The sequence below is a fragment of the Mercenaria mercenaria genome, chromosome 18, assembly GCF_021730395.1.
Source record: "Mercenaria mercenaria strain notata chromosome 18, MADL_Memer_1, whole genome shotgun sequence".
In the NCBI taxonomy this organism is placed as follows: Eukaryota; Metazoa; Mollusca; class Bivalvia; order Venerida; family Veneridae; genus Mercenaria; species Mercenaria mercenaria.
In genome coordinates this window covers 49643652-49660700 of record NC_069378.1, presented here as the reverse complement: position 1 = coordinate 49660700, position 17049 = coordinate 49643652, and the positions used below count along the sequence as shown (strand labels likewise).

The window sequence follows — 17049 nt, the reverse complement described above, 5'->3', positions numbered from 1 at the left end:
GATTTCAGTTTTATGGCGCGCCAACACAGTACCAATGTATAGGTATGGAATCAAAACTTTTGTACCTGCTTGACGCACAGCTGTACAGTAAACCCAAAAACTCAGACGATGATGGTCGAACATTTACGGTCATGAAAAAAATAGGACAGTACAATATTTTTGCAAAACCAAAATCGGAGTCTTATATTCAGTTCGATATACTGTCCTACAGATACTTACTTTAAATAGTGTAGTTAAAACTGTAAGTTAATTGAATAAGTCTAGAAGCAAAGTATGAGTAGGTTGCCCCTGTTCTATAACAACTCAGTATTGCTTAAAAGCTAAGTTACATTATTCGTTACTTTGTAGAAACATTATTTGCAATTTACTGGTTTCAAAACTGTAAGTATTGAGAAATGATTGACTCCTATTTTTTTTTAACTCTCACTACTGCTGATGTAATTAATTATTAAAACTTTAAAATGAGCCGTGCCATGAGAAAACCAACATAGTGGGTTTGCGACCAGCATGGATCCAGACTAGCCTGCGCATCCGCGCAGTCTGGTCAGGATCCATGCTGTTCGCTAACAGTTTCTCTAATTCCAATAGGCTTTGAAAGTGAACAGCATGGATCCTGACCAGACTGCGCGGATGCGCAGGCTGGTCTGGATCCATGCTGGTCGCAAAGCCACTATGTTGATTTTCCCATGGCACGGCTCAAATCATGTTCTTTGTATACGCACTGAGCATTTTGGTATCATAAATTAAATGTCATAAAATTTGTTAATTGGTTAACAAACAATAGACTATTTCCTTTTATTTGCATGTTACCATTATCCATAATGTTTATAGATTTTTATAATTTCGAGACTTTCATAAGCCGTTCATTCTGAATCGGGAAAAGTCTGAATCTAACATACTTGTGATTGTTTGCATACAAGACAGAACAGTACGTATAGTTTAAATATTTATATCATATACCCTTCTCAAATGCGCTCATCTGATTGGTCGAAATTAGTGCATGCGCGGGTCCGCAAAAAGCGATATTGACCTGCAAAAGTGATAATGACTCTTGTGATATCACTTTTTCTTAAATATATGAAATATGGGCCAGACAAATGAATGCATTTGAGAAGGGCATATAATATAACAATTATAGACTTATGTTTCGGTCCGTAAAAACATATATTGACCTCGACATATTAAGTCAATAACTGTATAATAAACAACATCTTTTTTTCTCAAAATGGTTTCCAGACGATAACAATGCTGTATTGTATTGCTGATATATAGAATATGAAAATATTATCAATTTTCTGTGATAGAATTATGTAAATATATTCAGTTGTCCTCTTACTGACTCAAGGAGTTATTTTATGATATAGTATATATTTACTGAACGGGGGCTAATAGTTTTGACTATTGACCTACAAATGCTTTATTACATGGCAGGAGAAATTAACTTTAATACATTTATTTCAAAATTTCCAGTATACGTACGTTGGATATAGACTTATCCTAAAGAAGTCATGTAATAATAAATGATGGTATATTGATCGGTGCCCAGTGCTTGCGAATGATATTTTATATTGTGGCAATATATATGAATAATGAATACAAATTGATTGTTTTATGATACGAAACACCCAGAAATATTGTTTTCATATGAAACATATAATTGTTCCGATCGTTAACATATTGGCATCAAATCCGTATGAAGAAATGAGAAAATAGTGGAATTGCTAGACCATAAATATTATATACACTTTTCATTACAAATATCGTGTGTTTCGTTTGTATAATTTGTAAAAATACAATGTAAAATATCTTTTGTAATTACTTTGTTCTGCCCTTTACCTTTGATTTCTCGGCTTGTTCTCTGTTTATATTTTATTTTTAGAAACAACATATGCGCTTACTTTTCCAACCACCCCCGCCACGTGTTTTTCATCAGAAGTTATAAATAGAATATATATGGCAGGTGGGTAGCCATCATAAACATGGTTTTGGTGGCACGCCAAAATGCTTACCGTGTTAAAACTGTGTTCAAATTACTCATCTCCTAGCATTCAGTCTAAACCTGTTTACAACTTTCATTACAGAAACCGAACTGTCATGCTAGAAAATATATAACAACTTAAACAAGAGCGTTTTCATATTTCTGAGAAAAATAATTATAACAGTATATAAAACTTAAAAAAACGTTCTTACAGACATGTGTCCATGTATCTTACTTTTTAAAGTAAGAATGTCCTTCTTTGAGAAATGAAAATAGAGTATCAGGAAACCGTTAATATTAAAACAGTTTGAAGCGAAGCAAACTGTCTATATTGAAAAGCCTCTAATCAAATAACATATTCAAAGGAATATAAATGAGCCGCACCATGAGAAAACCAACATAGTGTGTTTGCGCCCAGCATGGATCCAGACCAGCCTGCGCATCTGCGCAGTCTGGTCAGGGTCCATGCTGTTCGCTTTTAAAGCCTATTGCAATTAGAGAAACCATTAGTGAATAGCATGGATCCTAACCAGACTGCACGGATGCGCAGACTGGTCTTGATCCATGCTGGTCGCAAACGCATTATGTTGATTTTCTCATGGCGCGGCTCAAATGAAAAGAAGAGACGTACTAATAATAAGGCTAAGTTATACCCAAAGCTATTACTCACCCCATACTTCTCATTAAATTGGCACGAGCACAGACAAGTTACCTTAGGATTTTAGTTAAGTTGGTCTGCAGTTCGCAGTTCGCAGTTCGCGTTTCGAACTGCGAACTGCAAACTGGTCTGCAGTTCGCAGTTCGCAGTTCGCGATTCGAATTGCGAACTGCAAACTGGTCTGCAGTTCGCGATTCGAATTGCGAACTGTAAACTGGTCTGCACTTTACGATTCAAATGTCAACGTGCAGTCTGATCAACAATGTCCTGCACATTGCAGACAAGAATGCATTTCACAGTTGGTCTGCAGTTCTCGTTTCGAACTGCGAACTGCAAACTGGTCTGCAGTTCGCGATTCAAATTCGAACTGCAAACTGGTCTGCAGTTCGCGATTCCTATTGCAAACTGTAAACTGGTCTGCGCTTTACGATTCAAATGTCAACGTGCAGTCTGATCAACACTGTCCTGCGCATTGCAGACAAGAATGCATTTCACAGTTGGTCTGCAGTTCGCGTTTCGAATTGCGGACTGCAAACTGGTCTGCAATTCGCGATTCGAATTCGAGCTGCAAACTGGTCTGCAGTTTGAGATTCATATTGCGAACTGTAAACAGGGCTGCAGTTTACAATTCAAATTTCAAAGTGCAGTCTGATCAGCACTGTCCAGCGCATTGCGGACAAGAATGCATTTCATAGTTAGTCTGCAGTTTGCATTTCGCGTTTCCAACTGCGAACTGCAAACTGGTCCACAGTTCGCGTTCCGAATTGAAAACTACAATCTTGTCTGCTGATTACAATAAAAATTTCAAAGTGCAGTCTGATCAGCACTTTCTTGCGCATTGCAGACAAGAATGCATTTCACAGTTGGTCTATAGTTCGCAGGTTGTGTTTCCAATTGCGAACTGCAAACTGGTCTGCAGTTCGCAGTTCGCGTTTCGAATTGCGAACTGCAAACTGGTCTGCAGTTCGCAGTTCGCGATTCGAATTGCGAACTACAAACTGGTCTGCAGTTTGCGATTTGAATTCGAACTGCAAACTGGTCTGCAGTTCGGGATTCGTATTTCAAACTGTAAACTGGGCTACAATTTACGATTCAAATTTCAAAGTGCAGTCTGATCAGCTAACTAATACAGATGGATAACTCTAGTTACCGTAAACGGTGTTATTTTATGCTAAAATCTTTAGATAACGTATGTAGAATCATCTGGGCTACTCAGGTCAAACACTTGTTATTTTTGTATGGTTTGGTTATGTTTGGGTTTCACATGATGTTGGAAATATTGACTACTTCGTTAGTATTTTTCGTCAAAGACTCATATATTGTCATAAACAAAACTGAAAAGAGTCTATCGAAGAATCAAGTAGATGTCACCATTATAAACATTTTAAAACTTTATTAAATACAGAACGTTACCTTACAATAAATTTGCCATTTAAATACAGACTAGCAATGTCAAAATTTCGTTGTTCAAGCCATAAGCTGCATGTTGAAACTGGTAGGCACAACAATACACCTTTTGAATCTCGTATCTTCGTATCTGCAATTTGTTATAATAGAAGTAACACTAGTATTGTTGAATGTGAATATCATGCTTTTTTTCAATGTGAGAAATTTAGTGAGATCCGTAATCAGTATCTTCTTAATTGGTATTCATCTGACAGAAGTATACAAAGTTTTTATAACATACTTAGCTCTGCTAATGAAAAGGTGTTATATCTAACAGCATTGTATCTTGAGAAACTCTTAAATAATGTTTGACCTGTTAAATATGATATTCAGCAGCCTATGTTTACTAGTCGACTGTGTGCTGAACCTATGAATATGTATTTTAACTTATCCGACTGTATATGTATACATTTTGTAGGATCACAACTGTTTATATATTTACTTACTATATATTATGTAGTGTATTTTGGGCCGGAGGCCTTTGTTACATTTCATAAACTTTTGACTTGACTTGACTTGACTGTCCAGCGCATTGCGGACAAGAATGCATTTCATAATTAGTCTGCAGTTCGCATTTCGCGTTTCCAACTGCGAACTGCAAACTGGTCCGCAGTTCGCGTTCCGAATTGCAAACTGCAATCTTGTCGGCTGATTACAATAAAAATTTCAAAGTGCAGTCTGATCAGCACTTTCTTGCGCATTTCACAGTTGGTCTATAGTTCGCAGTTTGTGTTTCGAATTGTGAACTGCAAACTGGTCTGCAGTTCGCAGTTCGCGTTTCGAATTGCGAACTGCAAACTGGTCTGCGGTTCAAGATTCAAAATAAAAATATATTTGAACGTTACTCTTATACTTTTAAGTAATAGGTCAGTATTTGCTAAATATAAAATTTTGAGCTGTGCCATGAGAAAATCAACATAGTGGGTTTGCGACCAGCATGGATCCAGATAAGCTTGCGCATCCGCTCAGTCTGGTCAGGATCCATGCTGTTCGCTAATGGTTTCTCTAATTGCAGTAGGCTTTAAAAGTGAACAGCATGGATCCTGACCAGACTGCGCGGATGCGCAAGCTGGTCTGGATCCATGCTGGTCGCAAACCCACTATGTTGATTTTCTCATGGCACGGCTCATTAATGTTAATGGTCTGCACTTCCTCCCTCTTCAGTAGAACTGCAAAGTGCCGGCAAGTCTGCGGCTCCTAGTTTTCGATTCGAACATCTCAGTTCGCAGTTCGCAATTCGTAGTTCATAATTCGAATTGCAAACTGCAAACTGGCCTGCAGTTCGCAGTTCGCGATTCGAATTGCGAACTGCAAACTGGTCCGCTGTTCGCAGTTCGCCTTTCGAATTGCGAACTGCAAACTGGCCTGCAGTTCGCAGTTCGCAGTTCGCGATTCGAATTGCGAACTGTAAAATGGTCTGCAGTTCGCGATTCAAATTCGAACTGAAAACTGGTCTGCAGTTCGAGATTCTTATTGAGAACTGTACACTGTGCTGCAGTTTACGATTCAAACTTCAAAGTGCAGTCTGATCAGCACTGTCCAGCAAAATGTAGACACGAATGCATTTCACAGTTGGTCTGCAGTTTGCAGTTCTCAGTTCACGTTTTCAAATGCGATCTGCAAACTGGAAAAGTAAAGAAAAAATGAAAAATCTTGAAATGGAGCTTCTCTATCTTGCAGGATTTTTTCCAATGAATTTAGTAACATTTTTATGGAGGAGCCGCCCATATCAATTACCGGTGACGAATATAGATAAGCTTAAATATAAACAATGAAAACATGTAGAAGTTATAGCATGTTTGTCACGGGATGTAACATTTCATGTTCTTTAAACTTAATAGTGACGTGCGCCGCGCATAGCGGGGAAACTAATACTTTTTCCTGGCGGTATCGTCTGCTGTTTAATTGAATTGGATATTCTCGGCAATGAACGTGTTATTACGAATATTAACGGAGATGTCCGAGGCACTTCATCCTTGCCCGTACAGTCTTTTGTGAATTCTTGTCATGTAGGTTACATTCTACCAATTCAATTCCTTATTTATTTCATATTAATAACAAAACATTCAGACCTCATTTTCAGCACTTTAGAGCATTTCAGTGATATGAAAACCATATATGGTCATTTAGTATAACATGTCTTCTTATCAAAAATAGAAAACTATTGACATGTTTTATGTTGTATATAAGAAAAATAATCTGTTCTGAGAAACATCACCCTCTAAAAATGCCCCCATGAAAACAGCCGTTTAGCAATTACGCGTAGGTAGACATTTTTCGCAAGGAATAAAACTTATTTCAGGAAATTTACAATGAAAATGGTCTAGATCTATTCTCAATACAATAAGCAATAGTCCTTTTCATGATAAGCCCGTTTAAAGGCGTTTTACATAGCACAAACGCAGCCACTCTGGTCGCGAAAGTAATCTGACACCTAACGATCTCACCAGATGAAGAGCGAGATCCCTCAGAGCAGATGGAGAGAAATCGTGTATTTAGATACAGACTCTTTGTGGAAAGACAGACTGGTGCTTTGATATACCTTGTGCATAGCAATGACACTTTAGAAGCCTTCTTTTAGGAGAAGAACCGGTACAGGTCGCTTAGTCAGACCAGCTTACAGTTTACAATTTCGATTCAGATAAAGTGACTGCAGCTGAGGGACCATAACCTCTTTTAAGCAAAAACTTACTAAGTACGAAATTCTAGGCCTAAGAGTTCCAATATACTTTTATTTTAAATATTGAACTGCAGACCAGTTTGCAGTTCGCAATTCGAATCGTGAACTGCGAACTGCAGACCAGTTTGCAGTTCGCAATTCGAATTATGAACTACGAATTGCGAACTGCGAACTGAGAACTGCAGACCAGTTTGCAGTTCGTAGTTTGAATCGAAAACTAGGAGCCGCAGACTTGCCGGCACTTTGCAGTTCTACTGAAGAGGGAGGAAGTGCAGACCATTAACATTAATGAGCCGTGCCATGAGAAAACCAACATAGTGGGTGTGCGACCAGCATGGATCCAGACCAGCCTGCGCATCCGCGCAGTCTGGTCAGGATCCATGCTGTTCGCTTTTAAAGCCTACTGCAATTAGAGAAACCATTAGCGAACAGCATGGATCCTGACCTGATTGCGCGGATGCGCAAGCTGGTCTGGATCCATGCTGGTCGCAAACCCACTATGTTGATTTTTTCATGGCACGGCTCAAAATTTTATATTTAGCAAACACTGACCTATTACTTTAAAATATAAGAGTAACCTTCAAATTCACTTTCATTTTGAATCTTGAACTGCAAACCAGTTTCAGTTCGAATTCGAATCGCGAACTGCAGACCAGTTTGCAGTTCGCAATTCGAAACGCGAACTGCGAACTGCAGACTAGTTTGCAGTTCGCAATTCGAATCGCGAACTGCAGACCAGTTTGCAGTTCGCAATTCGAATCGCGAACTGCGAACTGCAGACCAGTTTGCAGTTCGCAATTCGAAACGCAAACTGCGAACTGCAGACCAGTCTGCAGTTCGCAATTCGAAACACAAACTGCGAACTATAGACCAACTGTGAAATGCGCAAGAAAGTGCTGATCAGACTGCACTTTGAAATTTTTGTTGTAATCAGCCGACAAGATTGCAGTTTGCAATTCGGAACGCGAACTGTGAAATGCAGACCAGTTTGCAGTTCTTAATTGGAAACACAAACGGCGAACTATAGACCAACTGTGAAATGCATTCTTGTCTGCATTGCGCAAGAAAGTGCTGATCAGACTGCACTTTGAAATTTTTATTGTAATCAGCAGACAAGATTGCAGTTTGCAATTTGAAACGCGAACTGTGGACCAGTTTGCAGTTCGCAGTTGGAAACGCGAAATGCGAACTACAGACTAATTATGAAAAGCATTCTTGTCCGCAATGCGCTGGACAGTGCTGATCGGACTGCACTTTGAAATTTGAATCGTAAATTGTGTCCCAGTTTACAGTTCGAAATACGAATCCCGAACTGCAGACCAGTTTGCAGTTCGCAATTCGAATCGCGAACTGCAGACCAGTTTGCAGTTCGCAATTCAGATCGCGAACTGCGAACTGCGAACTGCAGACCAGTTTGCAGTTCGCAATTCGAAACGCGAACTGCGAACTACAGACCAGTTTGCAGTTCACAATTGGAAACACAAACTGCAAACTATAGACCAAATGCATTCTTGTCTGCAATGCGCAAGAAAGTGCTGATCTGACCGCACTTTGAAATTTTTATTGTAATCAGCAGACAAGATTGCAGTTTGCAATTTGGAACGCGAACCGCGGACCAGTTCGCAGTTGGAAACGCGAAATGAGAACTGCAGACTAATTATTAAATGCATTCTGGTCCGCAATGCGCTGGACAGTGCTGATCAGACTGCACTTTGAAATTTGAATCGTATACTGCAGATTAGTTTGCAGTTCGCAACAGGAATCGCGAACTGCAGACCAGTTTGCAGTTCGCAGTTCGAAACGCGAACTGCAGACCAACTGTAAAATGCATTCTTGTCTGCAATGCGCAGGACAGTGTTGATCAGACTGCACGTTGAAATTTGAATCGTAAACTGCAGACTAGTTTGCAGTTCGCAACACGAATCGCGAACTGCAGACCAGTTTGCAGTTCGCAATTCGAAACGCGAACTGCAGACCAACCGTGAAATGCATTCTTGTCTGCAATGTGCAGGACAGTGTAGATCAGACTGCACGTTGACATTTGAATCGTAAAGTGCAGACCAGTTTGCAGTTCGCAATTCGAAACGCGAACTGCGAACTACAGACCAGTTTGCAGTTCACAATTGGAAACACAAACTGCAAACTATAGACCAAATGCATTCTTGTCTGCAATGCGCAAGAAAGTGCTGATCTGACTGCACTTTGAAATTTTTATTGTAATCAGCAGACAAGATTGCAGTTTGCAATTTGGAACGCGAACGCGGACCAGTTCGCAGTTGGAACGCGAAATGAGAACTGCAGACTAATTATTAAATGCATTCTGGTCCGCAATGCGCTGGACAGTGCTGATCAGACTGCACTTTGAAATTTGAATCGTATACTGCAGATTAGTTTGCAGTTCGCAACAGGAATCGCGAACTGCAGACCAGTTTGCAGTTCGCAGTTCGAAACGCGAACTGCAGACCAACTGTGAAATACATTCTTGTCTGCAATGCGCAGGACAGTGTTGATCAGACTGCACGTTGAAATTTGAATCGTAAACTGCAGACTAGTTTGCAGTTCGCAACACGAATCGCGAACTGCAGACCAGTTTGCAGTTCGCAATTCGAAACGCGAACTGCAGACCAACCGTGAAATGCATTCTTGTCTGCAATGTGCAGGACAGTGTAGATCAGACTGCACGTTGACATTTGAATCGTAAAGTGCAGACCAGTTTACAGTTTGCAATTCGAATCGCGAACTGCAGACCAGTTTGCAGTTCGCAATTCGAATCGCGAACTGCGAACTGCGAACTGCAGACCAGTTTGCAGTTCGCAATTCGAAACGCGAACTGCGAACTGCGAACTGCAGACCAACTTAACTGATATTACCTTAGGACACATTTCATAATTTAGTTAGTGTATTTATTGTCGATCATTTTGTGCCAAAAGATGCGCTTATGTTTTGGAACGTTCACTAAGAAATGGAATGCAATCTCGTGACAGTTGATATATAGCTTATAGCAAAATGCACGTGCCAAGCAATTCTTCACGACTGTCAACGTTTACATAGAACTAGGATGTATTGTTCGCCGACACCCAGTGTTAATAATTGTGAATTTTTAAGTAATACATTATATATTATAGTTTTTAAAGAATAAACTATGAAAATAGTGCGTGATATTTCCTATGAATATAACGAGAACAAGTTATCATGTTTTTTAAATGAGCAGGGTCCATAAACGGTCACGCTACAACAGGTTATTTTTGAACCGTCTGGCACGAGAACTGTTCAAAACTTTTGTATTACAGATAATCGAGCATTCCAGACCGCAAAAGAAATGAATTTATAAAATATCAGAGGCTATACAGAAGTATTTATTGTCGTTAAGATGAAAACCAGTTACTATTTGTGTTAATAGAAATTCTTTTTCTGTGAAAAGATGTAAAAGGTAACATAGAACAGATTCTTTAGACGTTGCATCAACGATATACGCACGTGATTTAACTGACATTTACATTATCAGTGCAGCCTTGGTATTGGACGATTAAGTAACTAATTTAGAATGCACCTGTCAATTTCCAAACCATGAAATCATTACTTTCAGGCGTAATATTTTTACAGAAGCTTCGATGTGACAAGAGTACTTTCTTCTTATTTCGTAGTCACGAGGAGGTAAATCATAGGTCTCTTGGCAACGAGATAGTTATATCGTTGCCACAAATAGTATCTCTTTGCAACACATTTGTTAGATCGTTGCCATAAGATAGTACCTCGTTCCACCCGTTAGTGTCTCGTGGTCATGAGATCAAATAAATGACAAGTGGACGCTTTTACCGCGTGGTAACGAGATACTAACTCAGGGGAACAAAATACTGTCTCAAGGTGACAAGAAATTAACTCTTGGGATCGAAATATAAACTTTTTGCTCCGAGACGAGAAAATCCTGCATACATCTCACGTCGGAGCTTCCGTAGCCCTTTTTCAGCATTTAAAAGTGTTATATTATGTTTTCAGGTGAAGGTTGAAATTGTGGTTCAATTTTTCAAAGTCGGCGAGATAGATACGCTCAAGGAACAATTTAATGCTGACGTCATCGTAAAAGCAAAATGGCGGGAACCAACGTTAGATGGTCAGCAGACGACAGTAAGTTTTTGCCTTAAGTTGAACTTGGCGGTTATTGAAAGCAACCCATGACACTTTTTATATATCCATTGCCATCTTTCCACTCTGACTTTGATCATTTCCCCTGATGAACACTATTTCAATATATTCAATGTACAAATGTATCCTCATTGATCCAATTAATTTTCAGGGAGAGAACATATTATTTCTCATCCCATTTTGTGAAAGTACTAAACTATCATTGCTGATTTGTAAGATATGATAACAAAGATTTGAGTATATGAAAATGTTGAGCCAGGTCAAATGGGCGTGTATATAAAGCATTTTTGAAACCAACTTTATTACCTATCGAATGCACTGTAAGGGGCTTTGATGCATTGGTCTGGTTTGTAAACCCTGAATAAATTCTGCCTGTCTATAAAAATATAATTAACGAACTTGTGTCCTAGTGGAGCTCACGCTGTTCTAAATTTAGTTATTTTCCTTATTGTACACTATCTCTAAGTGTGCCGATTTATCCTCGTGATCTGTTATCTTTCAGAGAAATATATATTATAGCTTATCTGGTCCAAGTCACTCAAGAGTCACCACTGATTTGTCAGACTTGTGTACATATGCATATATGCAAATGATAAACCTAGGGTGTATTTGATGTAACTGGATTCCGAGTTGCTATTCGGCGAATTTCTAAAACGTTTATACATTTCATCCTTTTAGAACGAGTGTAAATACAAATTAAAGCTAATATAAACTCGAATCAACCACCACAATACAAAAAAAAAAACACAATCAATGCAGACAAGTTTGCCTAGTCCACAAGAAATGCACCAACATATTTAAGTTTAAATTAGACCCGTCTATAATAATTTTCCGTTACAACTTCGTTGTTGCCCTACCTTGCAAATACGTGACTCTGAGGCTGTGCAGTTTGTGGTGCTCTGTGCTTCCGAGAAATTTGCCCTTACATATTATCTTTTCTTTCTGTTTAAGCGGTCTATTTTAATGTAATGAAAACATGATACCGACTAAATCGAATCACCACTCTATTATGGTCCGAAATGAATTAATCTAAAAACTACAAGATTAAATCTAAAATTCTGATGAAACTCGTCCGAACTTAACTGCGGAATAATGATTCCAAAATAGTTATCGATTCTGTTTGCATTATCTCTATGTCATACAATAGCCAATATGATGACATTTCAGATACGAAATTGTTAATAAAATATGCGTCTAAAGTAAATACAGTTACAACTCATAACTAAGGGAAAATAACAATCATCTGCTGCGGCCACTGTACATTTGTTTTTTGTTTGTGGTCACTTGAAATTATAACATGGGAATTACGGTGTTTTAAATGAACAGAATAATAAAAACTGAGACTGTAACTCTCGTATGTACAGAGGGATTTAAATAATTTGGTATGACCTTCCAGGGCAACGGGATAGCGCTTAATACAAGAAGGCTTCTGTATCAAGGTTCATAAACACCTGTACAAATAAAAATGCACGAAACTTTTCTTAAAATACTGCCTTTTAAAGTTCATCTATTTTTTTCTTTTAAAATTATTTCTTTTTTTTTTTGTTGATTTTCATTCTGTAATACATGATATGACCGATTGCGCATATATCATTTTTGGGCGCCGAATTGAAATGCATTGTTTATTTATCTCGAAATATCTAATATTGAAATGGTAAATATATTGAAATAATATGACAATCATAAATTAATATATTATGCATGTCTGTAATTGTACAATGATGCTCGGACAATATATCGCAATAACAATGTTAGATATTTTAATGTCTTAATTCTGTTATAGCATGCAAATCCCTCAACTGATTTAAACTGTATAATTATATATTGATTTTGAATGTTAATTTCTTTTCCAGGCAGACGCCATAGACTTTGCACGGCTATGGAGTCCAAAACTGTACATCGAAAATTCCCTTGGCGATCCTAAAGAACAAATCCGGCATCGTATAATCTACAATGAAAAAGGGGAGGCATTTATATATGAGAAAAGAGTGGCGAAAGGAACATTTATGGAAAATTTAGAATTAGATGATTTTCCATTCGATGTACAGGTAAATAGAATTAGTATATACAATCGTAATGAATAATGTTTGTGAAGTTTCAGTGAATTCAACAGGATCTTCTGCCGCTTTATATTTCAGCGATACGCTAAAATCACTCACAATGCCATATACACAACTGTTATAGTCTTTGACCTGACAGGCAATGCCATATACACAACTGTTATAGTCTTTGACCTGACAGGCAATGCCATATACACAACTGTTATAGTCTTTGACCTGACAGGCAATGCCATATACACAACTGTTATAGTCTGTGACCTTATAAACAATATGTACAACTATAATAGCCCGCTGTTTTACTAGCATTAACAAACATACACAAGTGTTGTAGTCTTTGACCTCACAAGCACTGCTATTTACAATTATAATTGCCCATTGTCTTACTCGCTGTGCCTTAGGCCTATATACAAACGTTATACTTGTTGACCTCGCACGTAATGTAATATAAAAAACTTTTGTAGTCTGCTGTCTTACTTGAAGTGAAAGCAATTACCTTATTCCTTAGAAAGTCAATAAGGGATCTATAATTTATAGTTTAACAAGTACAACTGTGGGTAAACCATTGACAACCCTCATATTAGTAGAACAAATTATACAAAAATCTCCAAACAAATCCTGCGAACTTGACCCTTTACCAACATGGCTTCTGAAGAAATGTCTCGATGAGCTCTTGCCGCTGATAACAAACATCATAAATACATCAATGGAATTAGGTTATGTACCAAAAGAGTTTAAAAGTGCTAGGATAAGACCCCTGCTTAAGAAACCAGGTCTTGAACCAAGCATTGTCAAAACCTACAGGCCTGTATCTAACCTCCCTTTCATTTCAAAAATCTTAGAAAAGGTAGTAGATGCGCGTCTTGAGCGACACTTGAGTGAAAATGAGCTACACGAGGGACTGCAGTCTGCTTACAGAAAGTTTAATTCAATTGAGTCGGCTTTGATAAAGGTACAGAATGACATCCTCACATCTCTCGATCAAAATTCTGTAACAGTCCTCGTGCTACTCGATCTTTCTGCGGCTTTAGACACGATTGATCACCAAACACTGTTACACCGGCTCGAACATCATTTTGGAGTCACAGACAAAGCACTTGCATGGATGTCATCATATCTTAGTGACCGCTATCAAACTGTATGCGTTGATGGTGAGTTGTCGACGCCTACGTTGATGAAATACAGTGTGCCCCAGGGATCAGTGCTTGGTCCAAAGAACTATATCATGTACACTAAACCCGTGGGTGCCATATGCAGACGTCATGGACTTCTTCATCATTTCTACGCTGATGACTCTCAATTATACCTATCTTTTAAGCCGATAGAGGCTGTGGCCAGAAGTGAAGCTTTGCGCCGCATTGAGAGCTGTCTGGCCGAAATTGTCTCGTGGATGAATTCCAACATGCTGAAGCGCAATGCTGATAATACTGAGGTAATGCTATTGACATCAAAGCGTAACTCCAAGTACATTGATGACGTTTCTGTGAAGGTCGGTGATTCTGTGATAAAATCCACGAAATGTGTTAGGAATCTTGGAGCAGTATTTGATAGCGGTATGGATATGGAACAACAAGTCAACCCGGTGTGCCGGGCTGGATATGCACAACTTCGCAGAATAGGTCACATCAGACGGTATCTTACCAGTGAAAATATTGTTACAGAGTTTAACCATTCAGACAAGTAATTTTATACTTAACGTACCTGTTAAAACATAATTGAGCCGCACCATGAGGAAATTAAACAAACATAGTACATTTGCAATCAGCATGGATCAAGACCAGGCTGCGATCCATACTGTTCGCTTTCAAAGCCTATTGCAATTAGAGAAACCGTTATCGAACAGCATGAATCCTGACCAGACTGCTCAGATGCTCAGGCTGGTCTGGATTCATGCTGGTCGCAAATAGGCTATGTTGGTTTTCTCATGGTGCGGCTCAGTTTTCTTTCTCTGTACATGCAATTTCGAGCAAGAGTACAAAGGAATGTTTAATTGAAACACTATTATATTTGTGTTTATAACTTTCAGGATTTAACAATTACTGTGGCCTCTGAGTTACCCATCAGTGAGTGTGAACTTGTTGAGGACAAAGATGAACATCATGTTGTAAATAGACAATCGTTTGTTGATGAACAGGAGTGGCATTTATATGTGCACACAGAGTGTAATAAGAAAGAACTTGTGATAGACCAGGTCGACAATTCCGTAAAACGTTCGGCCCTTTCCGTAAAATGCCGAGCTGCACGTCGGCCTGGTTATTTTGTTTGGAATATATTTATGATAACCGTAAGTACACAGTTTGTCAAGTTTTAGTAAACATTTGTATAATATTATGTACTGTAAATTCTTTTTTCAAAATACTTTACATGACTAATATATGTACCGTAACTCCATTTTACAAGCCATCACTACATTAAGATGCACATCAAAATGTCATCCTATAATTAGCAGTTACATACTTAAACATGCACCGTAATTTCTTCTTCCTAGACATCACACTATCTGTATGTGGATACTAGAAATAAACCGTAAATATATACATGGTAACATGCTATTCCACTAGGCATCACAACTGTTACAGAAGCCCACCATTTATATGTGCAAAGTAACTTTCTTCATCGTTAGAAATCATATCATCTGTATGTACACATTTAGAAATAACACAATTTATATGTGCATTGTAACTTTCTTCTCCGCGGAAATCACACCAGCAATATGTGGAGGTCATTCTCACTAAACATCACACCATTGATATCTGTTCTGTAACTTTCTTCTCTTTAGACATTACAATATTTATATGCGCTCCGCAACTACCTACTAGGTAGGCATCACATAAATTCATATTTGCACTATAACGTCCTTCTCTCTAGAAATCACTCCATCTTTATGTACATTGTAACTTCTTTCTCACTAAAAATCACATTTATATATGCACTGTAACTTTATTTTATCTGGACATGACAACATTTACAGGAGCACAATGACTTCTTTCCAAGTAGCAGTCACAACATTTTAATGTTCACCGAAACCTCCTTCTCACTACATCTAATTGCATATATATTTATGCATTGATATTCATTTGTGTGTTGTAACCTTTAACAACATTTATATGTATAACTGTATGTAACGTCTCCCAACGTTGATTTATCTATCGTTTTCTCTTTTGAAGTATATATGGGTGTGTTTTGTGATTTGTCATAACATTTATACATATAGTGGACGCAACTTGACCCCGATGGTTGACCTTTGCATTATAATACACAATGAGGCACAACCTATTATTGAAAAGGGGTGTACGTAAAACACGAGCTGCACGAGAAAAAAAGGAAATATAAATTTGTGTAAATATAAATTAGTGTATTGGAAAGTTTTAACTGATCAAATGTAAGTGTATACTATATACTTTGATACTGCACTGTATACAAACTAATTCCATAAAATTATAAACGGCTACCCTAAGCACCCTTGATTTCTATAATGAAATAATCGATATGAATAATCAGCCTAAGGTCAACCATCGCGGTCAAGTTGTGACTACTATACACTATAACCTCACAAAATATTTAACTGTGCCCTGTAACATCTCACAATGTCTATCTGCACACTTGAACTGCTCACAATATTTATCTGTACACTGTTACATCTCCTACTATTTATACGTACAAAGTAACCTCTCACAAAATTTATCTGTATCATTTAACCTCCTACAGTATCTATCTATATACTGTAACAACTTACAGTATTCATATGTACACTGTAACCAGTTACAATATTTCCATGTACATTGCAAACTCTAACAACATTTATATGTACACTGTAACCAGTTACAATATTTTCATGTACGTTGTAAACTCTAACAACATTTATATGTACACTGTAACCACTTACAATATTTTCATGTACATTGTAATCTCTAACAACATTTATATGTACACTGTAACCACTTACAATATTTTCATGTACATTGTAAACTCTAACAACATTTATATGTACACTGTAACCACTTGCAATATTTTCATGTACATTGTAAACTCTAACAACATTTATATGTACACTGTAACCAGTTACAATATTTTCATGTACATTGTA

At 37.9% G+C, this 17049-nt stretch overlaps 1 protein-coding gene across 8 annotated transcripts in view; it reads left to right on the top strand.

Annotated features, from left to right (window-relative positions):
• The window catches only part of LOC123537795 (cys-loop ligand-gated ion channel-like), a 146562-nt gene that overhangs the window by 98855 nt on the left and 30658 nt on the right, over window positions 1-17049 (top strand). For all 8 annotated transcript variants that reach the window (XM_045321617.2, XM_053529554.1, XM_053529555.1 and 5 more), the window contains 3 exons: window positions 10759-10887; window positions 12759-12953; window positions 14989-15246. In XM_045321617.2, the coding sequence (XP_045177552.2) occupies window positions 10759-10887; window positions 12759-12953; window positions 14989-15246 (582 nt within the window). The remainder of the gene's footprint in view (window positions 1-10758; window positions 10888-12758; window positions 12954-14988; window positions 15247-17049) is intronic.